This window comes from Myotis myotis, unplaced genomic scaffold (assembly GCF_014108235.1).
Source record: "Myotis myotis isolate mMyoMyo1 unplaced genomic scaffold, mMyoMyo1.p scaffold_m19_p_1, whole genome shotgun sequence".
NCBI classification, from domain to species: domain Eukaryota; kingdom Metazoa; phylum Chordata; class Mammalia; order Chiroptera; family Vespertilionidae; genus Myotis; species Myotis myotis.
In genome coordinates, this window is record NW_023416313.1 from 49,845,127 (window position 1) to 49,869,462 (window position 24,336).

Here is a 24,336-nt window from a genome sequence, read left to right on the forward strand (position 1 = left end):
TCAACCAGGAGTTCGACCAGGAGGCGGGGCCGGTGGGCCAACTGCCTGAGGTTCCTCCCCCCAGCCTGCCCTGCCCCCAATCGGCCCCCTCCCCCCTATCAGGGGCAGGGCTGGATGGCCAACCTCCCATGTCCCCTCCCCCCAAGCCAGCCCAATCGGGTGGGCCTGCCAGACCCCACCTGTGCATGAATTCGTGCACTGGGCTCTAGTAACAATAGTAATAGTCTTAATACTTATTGTTCATGTTCTTTGTCAAATGCATTCATTTCTTTATATAAACACTAGAGGCCCAGTGCACAAAAATTTGTGCACTCGGGGGGTAAGGGGGCCCCTCAGCCCGGCCTGTGCCCTCTCGCAGTCTGGGACCCCTCGAGAGATAACAACCTGCTAGCTTAGGCCTGCTCCCGGGTGGCAGAGGGCAGGCCCAATCCCTAGGTACAGCCCCTGGTCGGGCTCAGAGCAGGGTCACTTGGGGAGTTGGGGCGCCGCCCCGTCATATACAGAGCAGGGCGATCGGGAGGTTGTGATTCCACCCTCAGTCACGCTCAGGGTAGGGCCGATTGGGGGGTTGGGGCACCATCCCCTGTCACACTCAAGGCAGGGTCGATGGGGAGGTTGCGGCGCCACCCCCTGTCATGCACAGAGCAGGGCTAATCAGGGGGTTGGGGCATTTCCCCCTGTCACTCACAGAGCAGGGCCCATCAGGGGGGTTGGGGCTCTGTACCCTGTCACGCACAGAGCAGGGCCAGTCAGGGGGTTGGGGAGCTCCCCCCTGCCATGCACAGAGCAGGGCCAATCAGGGGGTTGGGGCACAGCCCCCTGTCACGCACAGAGCAGGGCCCATCAGGGGGTTGGGGCACCGCCCTCTATCACCCACAGAGCAGGGCCAATCAGGGGGTTGGGGTGCCGCCACTCTCACACTCAGGCCAGGGCCGATGGGGAGGTTATGGCTCTACCCCGTCACACACAGAGCAGGGCCCGTGGGGGGGGGGGGGGGGGTTGGGGCGCCGCACCCTGTCACACACAGAGCCGCAGGGAGATCAGGGGGTTTGGGCGCTGCCCCCTGTCACGCTGATCCCGGTGCCGGGAGGCCTCACGGCTCCGCTGATCCCGGTGCTGGGAGGCATATTACCCTTTTACTATATAGAATAGAGGCCTGGTGCATGGGTGGGGGCTGGCTGGTTTGCCCTGAAGGGTGTCCCGGATCAGGGTGGGGGTCCCCACTGGGGTGCCTGGCCAGCCTGGGTGAGGGGATGATGGCTGTTTGCAACTGGTCACACACCCTTCAGGGTGGGGGTCCCCACTGGGGTGCCTGGCAAGCCTGGGTGAGGGGATGATGGCTGTTTGCAACTGGTCACACACCCTTCAGGGTGGGTGTCCCCACTGGGGCGCCTGGCCAGCCTGGGTGAGGAGCTGAGGGCTGTTTTCAGGCTGGGGGTGACTGAAGCTCCCAACCGCTCCTTTTTTTCTTTTTTCTTTTTTTTTATTCTGGGCCAGCTTTAGCTCTGAGGCTTGGCTCCAGCTCCTAGGCCTCCACTGCTGAAAGTAGGTTTCTGGCCTTTGCTTACAATGTTGCGATCCTGCTGGCTGCAGGTTTCTGGGGTTTTGTTTAGCGTCTATATTTGTTACAATGTTTGAAACTGCAGGCTCAGAGGCCTGCAGTGGCAGGCGGGAACGTTGGTTTCCTCCGTCACTGAAGCAAGCAAGCCTCATGTTAGTTTCAAGCTGCCTGGCTGCCGGCCGCCATCTTGGCTGACAGTTAATTTGCATATTGCCCTGATTAGCCAATGGGAAGGGTAGCGGTCGTACACCAATTACCATGTTTCTCTTTTATTAGTGTAGATCATCTTGTTTAATCTTCACAAGAACCTTCTGAGATAGCTACCAGTTTGATCTCCATTTTACAAGTGAGGACATTGAAGCCCTCCCATTCTCCCTCACTCACCTTTACAGAGAGCCCCACAGAGGGCAGTGCTGAGGGGGATAGAAGTGGTGAACATGGTAGAGCACCCCCCCTTGCAAGGCAGAACTGAACGGGTCTTTATAAAAAGGATGAGTCTAGAGGCATCGATTTATATACCACACTGACATTCACCTTTGAAGAGTTAGGGTGAATGCTCGTATTCTAAGAATCAAGGAAGTTCTGACTGGAACACACCGGTGGTTTTGTTCAGCCTCTGAGCCTCTGCCCCTGAAGCTCCCTGAGCCACACATGTTACAGCCCCATAACCTGTGCCAGCGCCCAGCCCCAGGGGGCAAAGGGACCGTGAGCAGTCTTTGTTTCATTCTTTTGATTTTTCCTGGGTTATTGAATATCTTCTTGCATGTTTGATTTCCTTAAAGTACTGCTATGGGAAAGATTTAGAGTAGTTTTATTTTCTTTTTAGTTTCCAATGAAAACTGAATTGACAGATTGGAACTCCACAGTTAGTTCTTCCAGACTAAATAAACAGAGAGCATTTCATCTAAAGTTGGATGTGCATTTTAGAAATTTCCAAATGATCTCACTAAATTACAAGAATGCTATATTTTGTTGGGAGTGGGGAGAAAGAAAGAGTTATGTAGTACTTACGAGCTCTTCGATATCAGAGGCTTTCCTAATACAAGGCCTGAACACTAGTCCCCTTGCCCATCCCTTCTTCTTCAGATTTGGCAGAAACAAATTGAGGTGAAGTTGACTTACCTAGGGTCATGTATTTGGCAAACATTTACTGAGCACCTACAGTATGCAAGACAATGCACTGGGTATCAGGAGGGACCCAAAGATGAGTATTTGTGGGTGTGCCAGTTAGCTCCCCATGAATGGTTGTGGTAGGTCAAAACGAGGGGCTTCTAGTCGCTTCATTCTGTCCTCTGACCACTTGCTGCAGATAGATCAGTGTGACGTATAAGTACATCCTTAGCATTTCCCAGCATTATTATTGAGAACCTATGTTCTCAGTCAGTTTAGAAGTGAAATGGTCCTGTAGCTGTTGCAGGAGGAATTTCAAAGGATACCATGTGCCATCTTCTGGTGGGAATGAGCATTGCTCTGTTGTGGGTGAGGCTGCAAATATCTATTGTGAAATTTAGTTATCAAATAAATGCATGAGAAACCCATTTGTAATGTCATGAATATATCTGGGCAGCAAGGGGAACATATCAAAAAACCTTTTTTCTATTTTTTCAATTAACTGAATTAGATGTAATTATATTGCTTAGAGGAATAGTCCCATCAAGCAGGAAACTAGTAAAAAAGACTTTTATGGGTTTTTTTATTCCACAGTAAAATGATGGTCTAGATCAGGGGTGGGCAAACTTTTTGACTCGGGGGCCACAATGGGTTCTTAAACTGGACCGGAGGGCCAGAACAAAAGCATGGATGGAGTGTTTGTGTGAACTAATATAAATTCAAAGTAAACATTACATAAAAGGGTACAGTCTTTTTTTTTTTAGTTTTATTCATTTCAAATGGGCCAGATCCGGCCCACGGGCCGTAGTTTGCCCACGGCTGGTCTAGATGTTATGTAATGTCATAGATTGAACAGCTGAAATACCTCTTTGAGAGAGCCCAAACTATTTCCATAGAGTCATTTATTCAGTGGAAAGTCTGAAAGGCAGCTTAATCTATACTAATAAAAGGGTAATATGCTAATTAGACCGGGTCAACCAGACATCTTCCGGATGTCTGACTTCTTTCCAGGCAAAGCCACCATGGTGAGGGCCAAGGCAGAGGCAGTTAGGGGCAATCAGGTCAGCAGGGGAGCAAGCAGTTAGGGGCGATCAGGCTGGCAGAGGAGGGCAGTTTGGGGCCATTAGGCTGGCAGAGGAGGGCAGTTTGGGGCCATCAGGCAGGCAGGCAGGTGAGCAGTTAGGAGCTAGCAGTCTTGGATTGTGAGAGGGATGTCCAACTGCCGGTTTAGGCCCGATCCCTGCCTAAACCGGCAGTTGGACATCCCCTGAGGGGTCCCAGTTTGGAGAGGGTGCAGGCCGGGCTGAGGGATCCCTCCCCTTCCCCCCCCCCCCCCCCCCCACGAATTTCGCTGGGCCTCTAGTTATAGTAAAACAGAGAACACTAGGTATCAGGTTTCTCAACTCCGCATTTGTTCCCCAGCCTTGAAAACCCCTGCTGTGAAATCAGTGAGATTTCACACCTTATATTCATTGACCAGCATGCTCCAGATTTCTGGGGCTTATATAGGATGTCAGGCTTAGGGAGAAGGAATATTGACAAATGTCCAAATAACAGTTATAGTCTGCATCAGAAGGATAGTGGGAACCCTGGAAGAGTAGGAAGTAACTTAAAATCTGAGATATGTGCAATAGCCTTAAAATACTTTCACAGCGATTGAGTCCTGGCTCCCCACTGTCTTTCTGTGAAATGGGGAGTCAATATCCTTCTTATATTTATCACAAAAGGAAAACCATGCAGAGAGGTAAATGACTTGCCCAGAGTCATCTGGCAAGTCCACAGGCCTGATCCCTACTCCTCCCTTCCCAGTACTGCCTTTGGTGGTTTTCATCCCAAGTTTGCCTGGATTCAGGAGCTCTGCCCATGGTTATCACTCATTAGTAAGTATTCACTAGTTAGTTCATCCTAATTTCTAGGAAGTAATTGAACAGGATTTTTTTACACATTTCTGAATGGAGAGACCTGGTGAAATGAAGCTTCTGGTATGGCTGTGTATGGCTCTACTTTTTGTTCTTTATGACGCAGGAGTGAAGAGAAGGAAGCAGTGGGCATGTTGGTCAACTGCCCTGCCTACTACAGCGTGTCGGCTCCCAAGGCTGAGCTTCTGAACAAAATCAAACATATGCCAGAAGAGATGAGTGAGGAAGAGGAGCAGGTGGATGTCAATGAAAAGAAGGTAAAGAATTGGGACCTGTGTTTTGTTTTCCCCAGAAAGCTAGTCAGGGTCCCGGCAGGGTTACTCAGTAATGCCCCTTAGGGCAAGAGGGAAAGGGGCCTGTCACATCACCAGTCGAGCCCAAACCATCATTGGCCTCCGGACTTGCATGGCACTTTGAGCAATTTCCTCACAGCCCCCTGTCATTTTCACTTTTATAAATGACAAAAGTGAAGGTTAGTGGCTATTAGTTATTTCCTAAAGGTCTCACAGCTGGGACTAGACCCCAGGTCCCCTGCCTCCTAGTCCAGCACAGAGACCACAACATTGTTCTCGAGACCCGTGGAATTTTCACTCATGATTCATGCGCAAAAGGAAAACTAGAAAATCTAGAAATTTTAAGGAGAGACTGGATCATCAGAAGACACTTTGGAAAAGGGAATGTTAATCTTTAAATTCCCCAGCTCTCTTTGCCATACCCCAGTGAAGAATAACTTGAAAGCACAGCATTGGAATTTAGCATTTGATACTCTTACAGAAATGTTCATTGCTAAGCGTTTTTAAAATGACCATGCTGCTGCTATCTTCCCCAAGCCACGGAGATTTAAGCTTGCCTGTGCCTACAGGGGAGAAGTTCCTGCCGCTCCACTTTCCCTGCAGCCCAGAGGGCTGCCCGGCCCTGGGCCCTGTGCTTACAGCCCGCGGCTCAGGCCTGCGTGCTGAAAGGACTCTTTGTTAAGGCTTGCCTCTTGCTGAGTCTGGAATGTAAATGGTTCAGTGGTACCAATTCTAGGAGAAACTCTCTCATGTGATTCCATTCACTTATTTTAGAATATGTGTCCTAAGCCCTCGTGTTTATGTATTGGAAGGAGACCACAGGATACAGACCCTGGGAGCAGGAAGTTATGGGGCAGGAAGTCTTAGGGGTTTAGAAGCACCTCCTTCAGTGGTTTTCTCCCTCCTGCGCCAGCTCAGGGGGCTCACAGCGCCAGGGCTGACTTGCTGATGCAGCCACTGTGGTAACACACTCTCTCCCTGCCCATGGTTTTCCCTTTTAAACATCTGCTTCATAGCACACTCATATCCCTATCTCAGTGCTGCTGAGCTCCCCCATTGCATGGGTCCTCTGAGCGCGGAAACACACCTAGCTCTGTTCTGTCTATGTTTGTCCCAGAGAGGGAGCTACATAAACCCTATTACAGGTATCAAGCTGCCATGACATCTTTCAATAATGGAACATTTTACTTTTCTTATTTTTTCCATGTAGATATACCCTGCTCTACAACAGCAGTGTGGCATATTATTCATTGCTTTGCCCTCCACATCTCAATTTTATTTTTAACCTCTTTGTCATCACTTTATTATCACCCTCTCATTCTGAGGATTATGTGGCACAAAGTATTTTTGGACTGAGTATATGAAGGAAGAGAGGATTATTCCTCATGGGAAATAACATTAGATGCCATTTATTGAGTACTTCCTATATTCTACGTGTGAGGGGGTGTTTTTGTTGTTTTTTTGGTGTGTTTTTTTTTAACATACCGCTGTATTTATTTTCACAAAACTGGATCGTCACATTTTATACTGAAGTAATCGAAATGAGTCAGACAAGAGGAGATGGGGACATTCAGGACAAAGGAAGTGGGGTGGGAAAAGACCTAGAGGTGTGGAAAAGCATAAGGAGGGTGTGTCTTGAAGAAAGGAACTTCTGGTAGCTTGGTATTTTGGAATATAAAACAAAGTGACTAGCCCACCTGGATGAGCATCATTCTATGAACCAGTGGGGTCATGGTTCAATTCTCAGGGCACATGCCCAGGGTTTGGGCTGAATCATCAGTAGGGGGCGTGCAGGAAGCAGCGGATCAATGATTCTCTCTCATCATCGATGTTTCTATCTCTCCCTCTCCCTTACTCTCCGAAATCAATAAAAACATTAAAAAAAAAAGTGACTAAATTAGAAATGGCCAAATTTAGAAAATAAAGGAGGGCCACATACAGCAGGAGATGGGGCTGGGAGGATCCACTGGAGCCACCGCATGATCACCAGGGGCTTTGGTGCGAAATGCTGAAGGGTTCGATTTCTGCCTTCAGCAATGGAGAAACCTTGGAGAGTTTTTTGTTTGTTTTGATGAACTACAAGTTTATGAATGTGTAATGGAATTTTTGTGAGTGGTACTTACATTTGCATATCTGACTTGTAAAGAGAAAATATGTGAACGTGACATGAAGTTGAAGGCATCTATTAAAACGCTCAGCATACAGTTGAAAGTGCAGTTCTCCTGATGTACAAGCTCTCTAACAATGATTTTCAAAAATGACGCATGGTCAGTATTCACTCCCCAAGACTGTTCTGAGGCAGAGGGTAGCCTTTCACCAACTTTTGCAAAGTAGAAATTTGTTGCCCAATATTCCAAACTTATTAATACCCTAAGGTGCATCTCTAGGCATGAAACTCACCAAAAATCAGTGGAAACTAGAGTCCTGATTTATTAATGTTTGTTAAATTGAAATTGGCATTTTAAATTAATTCCATTTTAATATATTTTCTATTTATATATCCAGCCTAGATGATGAATTATAATATTCCAAGTAAATATAAGTGTTACTTAAAATATGAAACACTTTCATTGTCTGAACTTCTGACATACATAAATACTAAAGGCAGTTTGATACCAACTCCTTAGCTAAACCCTGCCATATCTATTGGCAAAAATCTGCTTGAGCAGAGCCCATGATTCTCGATTCTGAGGGCAAAAGGCTTTGGCTTAGAGACTTAGTGGAAAATTTTAAAAGGCAAAAAGAATCTGTTGTTCCCTGGAATTGGCTTTCCCCAAGAGATCATTAGTGACCCAGATGGTTCTCAGCTGCCCTTTCCGTTCCTCCTCCTTCAGTCTTGAAGTCCCAACCTTCCCTCTGCTTTGTCTTCCTTTCAGCCTGAAAAACTTGCCCTCGCATTTCTTTAGAATAGGTCTGCTAGTGACACATTCTTTCAGTTTTTCTTCATCTAAGAATTCCGCTGTCGCTCCTGAAGGGTATTTTCACAGGGATTCTGGGCTGCCTGTTCCTTTTCTTTAGCATTTTAGAATTGTTGCTGCACTTTCTTGTTTCCACGATCTCTGGTGAGAAATGCCGTCATATAAATACTCGTTCCTCTCATACGCAATGTGTTGTTTTTCTCTGGCTACTTTAAAATGTTTCTTCTTTATTTTTGATTTTCAGTAGTTTGATTATGATGTGGGTGGGCCTGATTTTTTTTGGTTTATCCTGTTTGGGTTTGCTGAGCTTCTTGATTACATAAATGTATGTCTTTCACCAAATGTAGGACGTTTGCAGCCGTTATGTCTTCAAATATGTTTTGTGCGCTGATCTTCCTCTTCTCTTTTTGGGACTCCGGTGACATGACACAAATGTTAGACCTTCTGATATAGTCCCACAGGTCCCTGAAGCTCCGGGTTTGTTGTTGTTGTTGTTGTTGTTGTTCAGTCTGGTTTTTTTGCACTTCTTCTGGTTGGATAATTTCTGTTAGTCTATCTTCAAATTCACTGACTTGCCTGTCTCCATTCTGCGAGTGATTTCTTTCTTTAATTTCAAATATAGTTTTCAATACTAAAATTTCTATTCAGTTAGCCAAGAAATAGACACGACAAGAAACTGAGAACTTCTACCTTTTCATTTCACGGGTGCTTGCTTTTATCATGGAGCATCGTTATAAAAAGTATTTTAAAGGCTTTGGTAATAATCCCAACATTGGGGTTATTCTTGGTGTTAGTGCCTGTTGATTATCTCCCCCTGAATTGCTCACATTTCATCGGTTCTTTTTATCTTGGGTGATTTTGTATTGTATTCTGCACATTTTGAGTATTATTCTGTGGGACTCTGGGTTCTGTTAAAATCTCCTGGAAAATGTTGACTACAAGTTGTAGCCCCCCTCTGGGTGGTGGTTCAGAGACTTGGCTGTGTCCCACACTTCAGTCGTTCAGGGTTAGCCTGGGACTTGGGCAGTTATTTCTATCGCGTTCCATTCTCAAAGTCTTTGCAGTGCCTCTGTGGGTCTGTCCCACACACGTGCAGCTTAGGTCAGTTCTGCACAGAATAGGGGATCTTTTCCAGCTCTCTACTGTTCAGTGCCCCCCCACCCCACCCCACTCTCTGGCTCCCAGCAGCCCATTTTCCTGGGCATCTGGCCAGAAAGACACATTCTCATGGTTATATAGAAAGATAAGTTCTAGCAACAAGTATAAAACCTGAGCGCTGTACCATTCTGCACTGCTGGGACCGCCCTCAAGAGAGGAAGAGAAAAGGTGGTGAGGATTCCCCTCGTGCTCTTTGGACCACAGGTCCTTTTCCCAGTTGCTCTGACGGAGAGAAGGGTTTTCTCTTGGAGTTTAAATGCAGGAGCCTCCCCTCACAGTGCATGCAGCTCTGTTTACGTGGAGTCACCTGTGGTGGGGGCAGGGCGAGGAAAAAAAGAGAGAACGGATTTCGAAACAGGAAATCCCCCCACTCTTGAGCTCACAACAGCCCGTTTCTCGTCCTCTGGTTTTAAAGGCAGGGCTTTTCCTGGAGTTTTTGCCACCACACTGTCTGTGTAGTTCTGCCTGGGGGCTATTCTCAGGTCAGAGCTCACACATAAACTCACCTCCATTATGGATATACTTCAAGGCTGGCTGCCCTCCGGGTCACTGCCATAGTTCACTTCACTGAGCCCTCTTCCGAGCCTAGGACGTTGGCTGCAGTAAGCAGGGAGAGAGGCCTCGGGGTTATGCCATCTTGGCCAGCATCGCAAGTCACCGCCTCGCCCCCGCCCCTCACCCCCCCTCCCCAGGTTTATCAGCAGGGAGCTCTGCATTGCAGCAGCTGTGTGAGGACATGGGGACACACACACACACACACACACTGTTTATCAGCAGGGAGATCTGCATTGCAGCAGCTGTGTGAGGACATGGACACACACACACACACACACACACTCACCGTTTATCAGCAGGGAGATCTGCATTGCAGCAGCTGTGTGAGGACATGGGGACACACACACACACACACTGTTTATCAGCAGGGAGATCTGCATTGCAGCAGCTGTGTGAGGACATGGACACACACACACACACACACACACACACACAGTTTATCAGCAGGGAGATCTGCATTGCAGCAGCTGTGTGAGGAGAAAGAGAGGGCCGTAGGGAGGGTGTCACGGCTGTCCAGGGAGTGACGGCACAGGTCTAAGGGCAACACAGTAGAAGCAGTGAGAAACGGATGGATTGAAGGAAAAAAAAGTAAAATAGAACCGGTACCAGATTAGATGTGAAGCATGGAAGAGAGGCGAGGGCCAAGAATGACTCCCACGTTCCTGGCCGACGTTGAGTGTCACGACTGAAACAGGAAAAGCAGGAAGGTCATTTTAGGAGGGAGGAGAAGGAGCTTAGTTGAATTTAAAGAAATACTGTTTCTTGTGTATCAGAGATTCCCGATACCGAGAGACCATGCTAAGTAAATGGGACAGCTTTCTGGCACCAGCCTTTCCAAAGGAAATGGTGAGGAGCCGCTCTTGAAGGAGGACCTCTGTATGGCAGTCGGGTGCCCCGGGCCTTTCTGCTCCGATGGTCACACCACAGGAGAGAGGCTTGATTCCACTGCTGTCACCAGACATAAACGGCCCCTGACGTCTCTGGGTGAACTTCAGCTAAGAAAACAGCCCGGGGCTGCTGCCTGGCTCCTCCCTAGGTTTTCCTAGCAGGCCCTGAATTCACCCCATGGCTAGGAGTCCTGAATTACTCTTGTTTGAGAGGAAGACAGTCAATCAGCAGAGGCCAACTGTGTCTACATGACATATTGGCAACACTGTCAGCACAAGTTCTCGGAACAGACGGTGAAGCTGGGGGGTGGGGTGGGAGACCTTGAGTATGCCCCTAGAGCAGCGGGAGGAACCTTTTTTCTGCAAAGGGCCACTTGGATATTTATTACACCACTAGAGGCCCAGCGCACGAAGATTCGTGCAAGAATAGGCCTTCCTTCCCCTGGCTGCGGGCACCACCTTCACTCCGGCCTGGAGCCGCCTCTCTGCCTTCGCTCCAGCCCAGAGCCGCCTTCCACCTCTCGCCTTGTCACGTCAATTTGCATATTCCCTCCTTATTGGCTGTGGGTGCTGCCATCTTGATAGCGAAGTGATGTTTAATTTGCATGTTACTCTTTTATTAGATAGGATTTCCCATACAAAATTAGCAACTTAAAAATTAGCCTGCTATATTTGGTCAAACATTTAATTAACTCAGCCCTAAGGCCTTGCCAGGGCCAGACCAAATGATTTCATGGGTCCTATCGTGGCCTGAATGCCCCCCACCCCTGCCCTAGAGGCATCTCCCTAAAATGAGTAGCATGTGCTCTTCAAAGTGTTGCCTAATGTTAATGATAGCACACTCACACTCACACAAATAGCCAGCGTTTATTTGATGGGAGCTTCATAATATTCCTATCGGCTATTTTACTGCAGTGATGAAAAGCCTGAACGCCAAGCCAGAGGGCCTGGGTCTAAGCCTGGCTCTGGCACTTTATAGCCACATGAGCTTGGGCAAGTTAAATAAGTAAAACCTGGATAATAACAGTATCTATCCCATCCGGTGGTTGGGGGTGGCAATGGACTAGTAAAACACTTCAACAGTGCCTGGCACAGAGGAGTTCAGTGCGGAAACATTATTTGTTACTAGTTTTAGACAGGTCTTATTATCCCCCTGCTGCGGTGAGATGAGCAGGCTCAGTCGACGCCTGATGGTGAGTTTTCTGTCGCAGCCGGTCTCCTGACTCCTGGTCCGTGTTTTCCCTGGAGCAGGAAGGAGATGGGACAGGGCCCAGTAGGGTTGCTGTGCACAGATGGTGAAGAGGAAGGGAGGGCCTGCTAAACTATGTTTAGAGAAAGAACCCTTATAAATAGCACCTCACACAGGTCGAGGTAAGTTTATCCCAGATGAGAAGTGGATAAATGCCAGTGATTTTGCAAATCGGTAGCTCCCAAGAGACTAGTATGTTGTTGTTGTGTGTTTTTTAAAAAAAAAAAAAACAACACCCAAAATACCTCTTCTCTCTCTCCAGTGAATTCTGCAGGAAGTTGGTAGGTTTTTTTTGGACAAGATCTATCTACTGGCAAAGAAATGGCTATTTAGTATAGCCAGCTTTCCCTTGCTGCCTTCAGTTACTCAAATCCCTTTTAACTGCATTTTAAAATCCAAATGTCCATATCTTAAGGGCGTGGTAAAATTAAAAAATTCAAATACCATTCAAATATGTGCAACATTTGGGCCACAAGTGACTGAGTCAACTGCTTAGTATACTTGTATTAGCATATATGGCTGAGCTGTTGCTATGTCATATTACGTCCCAGCAAACAGCTTTCAGAAATCACAGTGCCAGAAAACGTGTATTGGTCCTCCCCAAAGAATCCTTCATGGACCACTCCTAGGCCTTTTCATCTCGTTCTGCTCTTACTCATACCATGAAGTCTGGAGTTCACAGCTCTGAGGGCGTACAGCCCGGCCCAGCATTGATGCCTTTGAAAACCAAAGCAGTGAATGAGACTGCTGAGCCTGATCGCAGATGGCTGATCAGCTGTGTCAGTTTCTTTGGCCCGTCCTTGCCCACTGAGCTCTGCTTACTCGGTGGCTACCCCTTCAGCACGAGAATATTTCAAGGACAGCATAGCCTGACTTAGATTGAAAGAGCCTGAAAAAGGTGGGGAGCCAAGTTCAGGAGAAACGCAGAGGAGGAGTTCTTGCTTGTCTTCACCACTCACCCCTACATGTGAGGACACACTTATTCTTACTGGTTTCTGCTTATTTGCAAATTAAAAAATTAGCACACTGTCCCTTAAAATACCAGCGACAGAGCCATAATGAGAATTTTTTAATGATATGAATTAAATTATTAATAAAAGTGCTTTGAGTTCCTTCACACAATATTAATTTCAAAGGAAGTAATATAAGGAAAAACCAGAGGCTGTTATCTTTTCTTTCCACTATTTAGTTTGTTAAAAGCCCTTTTTGAGACTATACTTCTCAAGATGAGGTTGAAATGGATTGCAAAACAGTTGAATAAGCAGGAGGCCTTTCCTTTGGTTGGAGTGAGAGAAACATTGCTGCTCAGTTAACTACCTCTTGGGACTTGGGTATAACCTGGTTTTCTCTTGGAAAGTATCATCCAGTGGCATTCAGAGTGACAAGCCTAGGAAATGCAAGCTAAGAGGTTAAAGAATCCTGGCCTGACTTCATGTCCGTGTCAGGGTCTCAGTCATCTATCCGGAAAGCAGGAATGAGGACATTTGACTCAACCTAACCCTGACCGGCGGGACTGTGGGGAGTGGTGGTAGCAGGCAGTGCTTACTTCCCCACTGCTTTCCATCCGTGTCCTTGCTGTTCTCATCACAGGACCTGACATCACAGAGCAGGAGCGCAGCATCCTGCTGGGAGGTTTGCTGGAGGTACCTAGCAGGTTGTCTTGCAGGCAAATACTATAGCTACCAGCCAGAATTGTTTTTTGGAAAACAATGAGTTTTCTAGGAGACTATAAGGAAAGTTAAGCAATTAACACTAAACAATATTCTCTCCCACCTGCATTTTTCTGGGCTGAGACTCTTTAGTTGAATAATGTAACATCCATATCTATATGTATAAAAGCCTAAGTGACTGTCCAACCGGTAGCTATGACACGCAATGACCACCAGGAGGAAAACGCTTAATGCAGGAGCTGCCAAGCTGCAGTGACTTGGCAGCAGTGGTTCTCGGGTGACGCACCTGGAACCAGAGAGGAGGGAGCCCAATTCTGGGATTTGTCACCCGAGAACTTCCCTCTCTCAATCCAGAACCCCTCGGGAGATGTCAGAGAGCCGGCTTCAGACAGGTTTCAGCTCGATCCCTGTAGGCCAGGCTGAGGGACCCCACCGGTGCACGAATCCGTGCACTGGGCCTCTAGTATACATGTAGTTTTCCATCACTAAAATTGTCTTTTGCATTGACTTTGTCTTAACGAAATAGCTTGAGGAATTCTGAGATTATAACCCATGATGAGAGGGTACAGCAGATAGGAATGTTTTTTAATCCTTACCCGAGGATATGTTTATTGATTTGAGAGAGAGAGGAAAGGGGAGAGAGAGAGAAACATAGATCAGTTGCTCCCCATTTGCTCCCCAACCAGGAATCAAACCTGCAAGCTTTTTGGTGTACAGGATGATGCTCCAACCAATTGAGACCCCTGGTCAGGGCCAAATGATATTTAATTACCCTTCAGCCCTGGGATTAGGCATGTTGAAAAGACAATAGGATGTCACCCAGAACTTGGACATTTCAAGAACATTATGAACCTGACTTAGGATTGAAGTATATCTCGTGGTCCAACTCCAAGATGGGCAGATTGTGTAGAAATAAATATTCCCCTTTATCATTGTGATTACTGTATCCTCTGATGCTGAGGTTGAAGCAATGATACCAAAAGTCATCCGTACCCTTTAATTCTGCTGGTCAAAACTATTTCTATTTTTTCCCTTCCTTTTTTTAAAAATATGTTTTTATTGATTTCAGAGAGGAAGGGAGAAGGAGAGAGATAGAAACATCAGTGATGAGAGGGAATCATTGATCAGTTGCCTCCTGCATACCCCATACTGGGGATTGAGCCCACAACCTGGGCATGTGCCCTGACCAGGAATCGAACCATGACCTACTGGTTTATAGGTCGACACTCAACCACTGAGCCATGCCAGTCAGGCCTTTCCCTTCTTTTAAAATGAACATTTACTCTGACATAGAAATTGTGACTATTTTGTACCAAGTTTCCAACTGAAGCTACACCACACACACACACACACACACACACACACACACACTGAGCTGGAACCTTTTTAATGACAAAGAAATAGGTTTTAATCCCAAAAGATTATGTCCTTTTTCCATCTGGCTACCTCAGGCTAAGAGAAAAGTAAAAGAATCAAAAGCCATGGAGTTTAATTTCTCTTGCCTCAAAGAAATAGTAGACACTTCATATAAATGAAGTCAAGCTTGAAACCACTAAGACCTTTACTTTATCCCTTCAATTAAATATATTGGCTATTTGTGTAATTCTGTTTTATATATGTAGCAATTAAGGTGGCAAATTACGTGGCTCTAATAAATGGAGACAGTGAGGGGTGCAATGGAAAGGACAAGGAACTGAATTCTGGTAACGGTCTCGTGTGCATATCCTATATAATAAAAGACTAATATGCAAATAAACCAAACGGTGTGATAGCCGAACAGCCACATAACCAGTCACTATGATGTGTGCTGACCACCGGGGGCGCGCACAGAACAGGGCAGGCATCGGCAGCAGGGAGCAGAGCATGGAACATGGCAGGCATTAGCCGCGGCGGGATGGTGGAGCAGGTGAGCAGAAGTGCCAGACCAAGGCAGGGGCACTAGTCACTGTCATTGGGGCAAGCCTCTGGTGGTTACTGAAAATTCTTTGCTCCCACGTGCTGCAGTCCCACCTGGTGCTTGCACCCGCTGCCAACACCAGAGCCACCACTCACACCCGCTGCCGGCACCCAGTGCCAGCCCCAATAACTCAGCACTGTCAGCAGGTGCGAGTGGCGAGTGCCAGCCCCAATCACCCCTCCGGGCTTCTCCACCCTGCTCCTGAGGGGCAATTGGGGCCAGCAGTCACCTCTCACACCTGCTACCGGCGATGTCCCTACTTGTACCCACTGCTGGCACAGGCCCCACTCACACCTGCAGCTGGAGCCGTTGCAAGCTGCAGCTGCTGGCCCCAATCACCCCTGAGGGCTTCTCCACCTCCCCCTGCTCCTGAGGGGCAATCAGGGCAGCCCCAATCGCTCTGCGCCATCAGCAGGTGTGAGTGGGACTGGCACTGTCAGCGTGTGGGTGCGGCAGTGGCAGGAGCAAGGCTTCCAGCAGACAGAACTGGGTCCACGGCGGGATGGGCCGGGTGGGGACACGGAGGATGGGCTGAGACCCGCCCTGTGCCCACCACAGACTCGGCGGCCCACAGTTCCTTTCACGGAGCACGAGTTCATGAACTGGGCTCCTAGTTTATCAGATTGCCCAGGAGAGCCCCTAAAGTCAGGCTGATTGCGTTCAAAGCTGCCCCACCTACTAGTACATGTGTCAGACCTCACTTCACCTCCCTGAGTCTTAGTTTCCTCACCTACTGTATGTGGATAAAATAGTGTTTACTACAAAATTGTTGGGAAGAATAAATGAGATAATCTGTGTACAGTGTCTCATATAGTGTCTAGCATGTAGTCATTGCTCTATAAATGGTATCTGTGGTTAATATTCAACTCAACTCTGTGATCTTGGACAAGTCCCGTAATCCTTTGACTCTTGGCTTCACTATTTGTAAAACAAGGATATTTACCCTACCTGCTTCTGGATGGTATTGTTGTGAGGATCAAATGAGATTATGTCTTTTAAAAAACTTTTAAAAGTAAGTATTTAATAAACCAGTTGGGAAGTCAGAGCTGTACAGAGCATAACACTGTTGGAAAACATTAAGAGGCAATGTGTGTGTTGGCCTGTTAGGATTCATAGGCTCCAAGAAGACAGTTGTGGATATTCAGGGAAAGGAAGGAGTCTTGTGCCCTCATGTTGGGGGGCAGGCCATATAGAGTGGGGACCTTCAGGTGAGCCTTGAAGAAAAGATGGGATATGGTTGGCTAACCTTTGCCGTGGGTCTCCTCTGTGGTTCCAGGCCGAGCTGATTGGAAGCCTCACCCACAAGCTTGAGACTCTGCAGGAAGCCAAGGGGAGCCTGCTAATGGACATCAAGCTCAATAACGCCTTGGGAGAAGAGGTGGAGGCTTTGATCAGTGAGCTCTGCAAGCCCAACGAGTTTGACAAGTACAAGATGTTCATCGGGGACCTGGACAAGGTGGTCAGCCTGCTGCTCTCCCTCTCGGGGCGCCTGGCCCGCGTGGAGAACGCCCTCAGCGGCCTTGGTGAAGATGCCAGTAAAGAGGAAAGGGTAGGTGGCCTAGCAATTCCATTCAACACGTTTTCCCTCTGAGCCCATGTACACAGAGAAGCACAGTAAGACACGGTCCCTTCTCTCAAGAAGATGACAGTCTACTTGGGGCAGGGAGGAAGTCCGAAGTATAGATAACCAGGAAACGGAGAAGGCATGTTCCCTGCCAAGATGTAAAGCTGATCCTGCAGGCTCAGGGAACACTTAGGAGGGTGAAAACACAGGTGCCAGGGTTTCTTTCCTTCCTTTCTAATGGGGGTTGACCTTGGAAAAAGAGAGAGGGACAACAGAACTTTGGGGGATGAGGAGAGGGCGTAGGAACATGAGCTTACGCCCCAGGGAATCTGCAGTTCAGCTGGAGGCTGCAAGCCCTCGGGGAGAATGCACCAAGTGTCTCCACCACACCACTTTCTGGAAGGAAGAGGACAGGTGATGACAGTGGTGCTGATCCTGGATCAGCTTCTAGTGCTTCCTCGGTGAGGCACTGTGGGCTGACACTCTCTATGTGCAGTCTCATGGAGTGAATGGCAGAGCCAGGACAGGAGTCCTGCTGCAGACCCCAGGTTTTATTCACCTCATTGAACTTATTCCATTGCCACAGAGCATTCTTCATCTACTCATCTGTGCAACACATGTCTGCTGGGTGTCTAGCATGTGCCACTGACTGCTCTGGGCACTTGTGATATACCTTAGAACAAAACAGACAGATCCCTGCTCTCAGGGAACTAACTTACCAAGGGAAGTCAGACAATAAACGTAGCTATAATGTGTACACACGCACAAGCAAAGTGGTAAATGCTCCACCATCAGGATGCTCCCTTGCTCTCTGGCTCCTCCTCCTATCTACAGCTCTCTCTGTCTTTTAATGCTATCAGGGATTTCCTAATTATTTCTCCTAGTGAGTGTGTGTGTGTGTGTGTGTACTTTTTTTTTATTAAAAGGAACGATGTCTTTTTTCCAAGAGATTAGAAAAAGTCCAGATGGTAAGCATTTGGGCTGCGTATCCAGAACTTTCTGCAGCTCCACTCCAGTGGGTGCCTCCTCCTGGAAGTGTGCTGAGCCTGAGCTGCCTCTGCTGGGAACTGTCTAATAGTGTCTGCCTCAGAAGGCTTTCCTTTCCTCCTTCCTCCCACTCAGCAAACAGCGAACGAGACCCTGTACTGTGTCAGGTGCTGTGTCTGCTAGGCATGAACCCTGGCGACAATACGGGCCCCGCCCTGCAGGAACTCGCCAGGAGTGAGGAAAACCAGTATGGAAGCAGCAGATGGATCCAGTATGCTGCAGCACAGCAATCAAGGCAGAGCCCAGAAACACTTCTCAGCGGGTGGGGTGAGGCGGGGAAAGACTTCACGCAAGTGATGCTTAACAGTCTAGATACCGTGGTCAGCAAACCACGGCTCTTTGAGTGTGGCTCTTCCACAAAATACCACGTGCAGGCACGCATATACAGTGCGATTGAAACTTCGTGGCCCATGCGCAGAAGTCGGTATTTTGTGGAAGAGCCACACTCAAGGGGCCAAAGAGCCGCATGTGGCTCGTGAGCTGCAGTTTGCCGACCACTGGGAAGAATTTCATATTTGTAAGCAGAGTAAGAATGGAAAGACTTCATGATTTAGAAGGAATATCATAGACCAAGTAAAGAAAGACCATGGCATCTTCAAAAACTGTTTTACATATGGTTGTTATGTCTAGAACATAAAGTGATAACTTGGTTCATTTTTTAAAATAGTGAATTACTGAAAATAGAAAAATATGTAGTCAGGGATTGGACAGGAAGTAGATCCCCAATTTTTTTTTATTTGATAGCTCTATTTAAAGGGGCATTCAAAACACCAAAGAAATCAAACAATTCAATTTTAAAAATGAGCAAAGGACCTGAATAGACATTCTCCAAAGAGGACATACAGATGGCCAATAGACATATGAAAAGATGCTCAACCTCACTAATAATCAGAGAAATGCAAATCAAAACTACAATGAGATATAATCTCACACCTGTCAGATGGCTGTCATCAATATGGCAAGGATGTGTAGAAAAGGGAAACTTTGTACATTTTTGTGGGATTGTAAATTGATGCAGCCACTATGGAAAGTAATATGTAGGTTCCTTAAAAAAATTAAAAGTAGAACTACATATGACCCAGCCATTCCACTTCTGTGTGTTTATCCAAAGAAATCCAAAACAATTCAAAAGATATATGCACCTCTATCTTCATTGCAGTATTATTTACACAATCGCCAAGACAGAGAAACAACCTAAGAGTCCATCAAAAGACAACTGAATAAAGTAGATGTGGTACATATATACAATAGATGTTACTGTAGTCTAACATACAATAGCCATTAGAAGGAATACAATCTTGCCATCTGTGACAACATGGATGGACCTAGAGGGTATTATGCCAAGTGAAATAAGAGAAAGACAAATACCACATGATTTTACTTAATATGTGGAATCTAATAAACAAAATAAATAACGAAAAAGAGGTATCATTGAAGGCATGGGAAGGATTAATGGCAACCAAGGAGAAAGAATGAAGCTCCCTGGCCCCTAGAGCCAGCATCAGAGGGGAAGCCATTACTACCTCTAGATCTGGAGGAGCAACAGGAAGGGGGTCCTCATCAGAGCTGTAGCTGTGGCTGTCCTGCAGCACTGAGGCCTGGGGAAAGAATGCAGCCACCACCACCTGGCAGAGACGGGGCCAGGGATAAATACAAACACCCCCTTGCTTTCTCCTCCAATCTCTCCCCATGACTCCTATTGGCCAAACCCAGAAGGCAAGGGAGCCCAGTTGATGCAGCCACAGAGCAGCGCTGAGGAGTGTGGGTCTGGAGGGGTAAGCAGTATCCAGTGCAGAAAATAGTTACACAGACCTTATGTTCATGCTGTAGGCTCTGGACTCTTTAACCTATTGGCCAAGAAGAGCTATAAACTAATTTTATGACTTAATCAGCCTGGGAGGGGTGAGAATGATGCTTACAGCTGGGAGACTTATTGTAATAGTCTAGCAAGAAGGCTCCAGGCCATTAATTTGGGCAGTTGTAATGGGGTTAGAGAATGAGTTTGAATTAGCAGGTGTGTTACAAGAGAGGGCGGGTAGAACAGAAAGTAATTTCCTGTTTGACAAGTTGGGTGGGTGCTGCAGATATCTGAGATAGGAATACTGGAGCAGATCTCGGGGAGAGAAGTTGTTCTACAGTCGAATTCAACTCAACACTTAATGCACACATACACTCTCAAATACAAGTAAGTGCTTGCTCACCAGCAAAATACTACATCAATATTAGTTTTTGTAATGATCAGTCTTTGTTAAGAAACTATAAAACTACCAATAGGAATGAGAAAAGGAGTAATACGTGTTTCACTAAGTGCCAAATTCAGGATAATAGTTGCCAAAGGGGCGGGAAGGAAAGATGGGGACTGGGATAAGTATGTGTAAGGCTTCAACTGAACCTAACTTTTTAATCGAAAGCAAATATGAAAAGTGTTCATGGTGAGATTTGGCACTGTTAATGATGGGTACACAGGTATTACATCATTCTCTATGAATTTCCGGTGTTTAAAATATTTCCTTTTTTTTAAGGTGAGGAGAGGTTTTCACTTTTTAACTTATATCTCTACAGTATTTTGAAAAGTGCCTTCATTCAAAATCAGGGAGGGGGGTTTTAGGTGTGTTTTTCTGATTAGGTGCAAGAAGTCTATGAAAATGGAGATACTTGTAAGACAAATCTATAATTTTGCACTTTTCCCCCTAAGCATTATTATGTTAAGATAGGCTAGTTTGAGGAAAATTAGGACAAAGACACACATGCCTTTCATCACCCTACATAAGCTAATTTGTATTGAGGTATATATTTAAATAATCTGTTTCTTCATTTTCATTTTAATATTTCTCAATCACTTTGGCCTGAAAAGTCTGAATGGTTAATTATAAAATTTTTAAAAATGTTCATGACATTCATTGTATGTCAGCATGATGAGTAAAAATCAACACACACACATACACATTAAAATGTTTCATAACGTACATTATCCCTAAAGATAGCATGTTACCTTACCATTCAGTTTGTATAAGAAACTCTCAGATTACCACAGACTTCTAGGCCCCACCCCCCAGTAGGTGAAATAGGGCCTGAAATCTGCATTTGTAACAGATTACCAGGTTAGCTGCTGCTGGTCCACACTTGGAAAACCACTATCAATAGAAATATTTGATGTTTGGCCTTTTCAATTTTTTTATTGTTGTAAACTACACATAAAACTAGCCATCTTAGCCATTTTAAAAGTACCCAATTCAGTAATATTTTATACATTCATATTGTTGTGCATCCATTTCCAGAACTCAGTCATCTTGCAAAACAAACTCTACTCGTTAAACTGTAATTCCCCATTTCCACACCTCCTAGTCCCTGGCAGCCATCATCCTACTTTTTGTCTCCATGATTTTGACTCTCCTAAGAACCTCATCTAAGTGAGATTATTGATTGTGCTGTTCAGTACACAAGCCTAAAGTCAAGTCATTACCCCAGTCAGTTTAAGGTCATCTCCCTCAAAGCTGCCACATGGCTTCACAAATTAGAGAACCAGGGGTACCCCATCGAAGGGTAATAAGCTGATTTTCAAAAACATAATCTCCTTAATTCAGAGTGATCATTGGAAGAGAAGCTGCACATTGCAGTCCTGTGGAAGGTAGTCTTTGTGGGCAGTCTGGCTCTGCCCTACCGTCCCCTCGCCCTTAGCTCATCTGCTCATTTTGCCCCGGCAGAGCTCTCTCAACGAGAAGAGGAAGGTCCTGGCGGGGCAGCACGAGGATGCCCGGGAGCTCAAGGAGAACCTGGACCGGAGGGAGCGCGTGGTGCTGGACATCCTGGGCAATTACCTTTCGGAGGAACAACTCCAGGATTACCAGCATTTTGTGAAAATGAAGTCAACACTCCTCATTGAGCAGCGAAAGCTGGACGACAAGATCAGACTGGGCCAGGAGCAGGTCAAGTGCCTGCTGGAGAGTCTCCCCGCGGATTTCGTCCCCAAGGCGGGCACCCCGGCGCTGCCCCTGGACCGCACGAATGAAATGACTCCCGTGGGGGGGTGTATTCCCAGTGGTGTTTCCCCAACGGTAACCTCTCCACTCTAACCTCTGCTAAAACGCCCGACCGAAAGATCACCCTTTCTTTCAACACTATTTAATCTGAAAAATGTTGCAGTAAAGACCACTGTTTAAACTCTATGGGTTTGGGGGGTTTTCTGGATAAAAGGAAAAGATTCTATCCAGGAAAAAGCCTGTATTTTCCTTCTCACCCTTCATGATTGATCTGAGAGCTTGAATGCTGCTGGGAACTTAGCCCTTTCTATTGTTACTTTGCAATAGAAAGAAAATTAATGAAACTGTGAGAACTGATTGGAGGGTGTTTGATTATTTAGTTTCCGACAGGCTTAGGCAGCAGGGATCAGTGTGTGTCGCCCTCAGGAATGTACCCACCGTGACCTGCCTTTGTGTGGGCCATGCATCCTGACGACAGGTACAAGGACTCATTAGTGAAGGGTCTGCAGCATAAAGCCTTAAAGAAAAACACACACAGCAGAAAATTGTAAAGCCTTGAACATTGTTATTTATATTTTTAAAAATGAAAAGGATCATTATGTCTGTTTGCTAACCACTTATTTGATTCTGTTTTGTGGTGGACGTAGACAATTATGTTGTTGGAGCTTTGTATTTTGTGAAAACCTTAATGAAATGAAGAATTCCAAAGACAGTCCCATGGAGTGTGGAGACTTGTTTTTTCTTAAACTCTTGACTTGTCTGCTTTATTTTTACAAATACAAGGGGACCTCCTGTGCTTGTGTTAAACCGAGTCCTGGGGAACCCAGGTCCCACTGCTGCCCGTCCTCACCACTCTACTCCTGCCACAGGAGCACACACCTCCAGGAAGGCAGCTTCCAGCAATAAGGTTACCGCATCACTTCCTAGGGCTGCCTGTCATCACTGGTGGGGAGATAAAACCGTATTTTACTAACGAGGCCAGCAACTCACCAGCCTGTATGACAAGAGGAAGGTCAGCTACCAAGACAATTCAAAACAATTCACGCAGTCATGCACAGGATTTGGGCTCACCATAGCCTGTTTAGTGAGATAGATTATCAGGTTGTTTTAATGATGCTGTTTTTTAAAGTTTGGGGTTTTATTTCATGTCAAACCTACCAACCACCATTAACAATTCCCTCAGCATCCGAAGATTTATTTTGCACTTACATGCTTCAGTAACTTTATAGAGGATACTCAAGAGCCCAGTGGTAAGTCTATTAAAACTGGAACCATGGGAGGAGGCCAGGGCCAGAGGCCTGGCTGTGTTGACAGCCGCTGTAGATGGCAACAGATTAACACTGCAGGTGATGCATCCTAGGCTGTGCTTTAGTTGTTTGTTTCCATATGTGCCTGAACTGTAGCTGGTGGCTCCCTGTGCTCGTTTGGGCTGCAAGTACACTGGCAGCCAGTCCTAGAGAATCAGAGAGTAAAATTTTCCTTAGTATATTTAATCACTGGATGAAATTTACCTTCTGGTTTAAAATTTCTAAACTGTAGTTTTGGTCCCCAATACAGATCTCTTTTGATGAGCTTAGAGCAGGGGTGGGCAAACTTTTTGACTCGAGGGCCACAATGGGTTCTTAAACTGGACCGGAGGGCCGGAACAAAAGCATGGATGGAGTGTTTGTGTGAACTAATATAAATTCAAAGTAAACATCATTACATAAAAGGGTACGGTCTATTTTTTTTTTTTTTTTTTTAGTTTTATTCATTTCCAACGGGCCGGATCCGGCCCGCAGGCTGTAGTTTGCCCACGGCTGGCTTAGAGCCAGTGGGCCACCCAGTGGAGCTGTTGACCCCAGCTGTTGCTCTGCTCTTTGGAGGTTATACACTGACTCGTCCAGTAAGACAGCACCTTGGTTTCCCAGGAACGTTTCAAAAGCCTCTCTTACACCCACAGGGCCCATTTCCCAGAGCATCGGTGGGACCAGTGACAGCCTCCAACAGCCACTCCACATGGTCATTTTGAAGTAGAGAAAACAGTCCAATGTTTCATCAGACTTAGGCCAACACCGGAGCCTGAAATCACCGCACTTGGTAACTGGCTGTGAATTGCTGCTACTGAGTGGCTCCTTGCGCTGGGCAGGCCAGGCTAAAGCCAGCCAATCAATGTCTTCCACTGTTCTTAGTGTAATTGCTTGTAAGGACCTAGGGCTCCTAATTCCCAACACTCCTTAAAATTATTCCTCTTAAGGATCTGACTGGGAACATTTTGCAATCAATCTTTTTCAGTCACTTTGCTAATGTATATGTATCAAACTTAGTGACCCTGTAGTAGAGGAGCAGGTGATGCTGAAAGCCTGTGGCCCTCCTGGGATAGCCTCTCTTCTTTCCCTCCACTGAAATTTGTTCAGTTGTTACACAAAGTGAGGGACCAAGCACAACTCTGAAGTCTAATTCTTCGGTGGGTGTGGTGTTTATTGTAA

General features: G+C 46.4%; 1 protein-coding gene across 11 annotated transcripts in view; it reads left to right on the forward strand.

Moving 5' to 3' along the window:
* Positions 1-22,619, forward strand: part of SHROOM3 (shroom family member 3) — a 167,732-nt gene extending 145,113 nt beyond the window's left edge. For 9 of the 11 annotated variants that reach the window (XM_036337060.1, XM_036337090.1, XM_036337080.1 and 6 more), the window contains 3 exons: positions 4,697-4,847; positions 16,554-16,826; positions 21,593-22,619. In XM_036337060.1, the coding sequence (XP_036192953.1) occupies positions 4,697-4,847; positions 16,554-16,826; positions 21,593-21,961 (793 nt within the window). In that variant the 3' untranslated portion in view covers positions 21,962-22,619. Of the gene's footprint in view, positions 1-4,696; positions 4,848-6,093; positions 7,148-16,553; positions 16,827-21,592 lie in introns of those variants that run through there. The other 2 variants (XM_036337129.1, XM_036337138.1) reach the window with 2 other exon arrangements.
* The last annotated feature ends 1,717 nt before the right edge of the window (positions 22,620-24,336 follow it).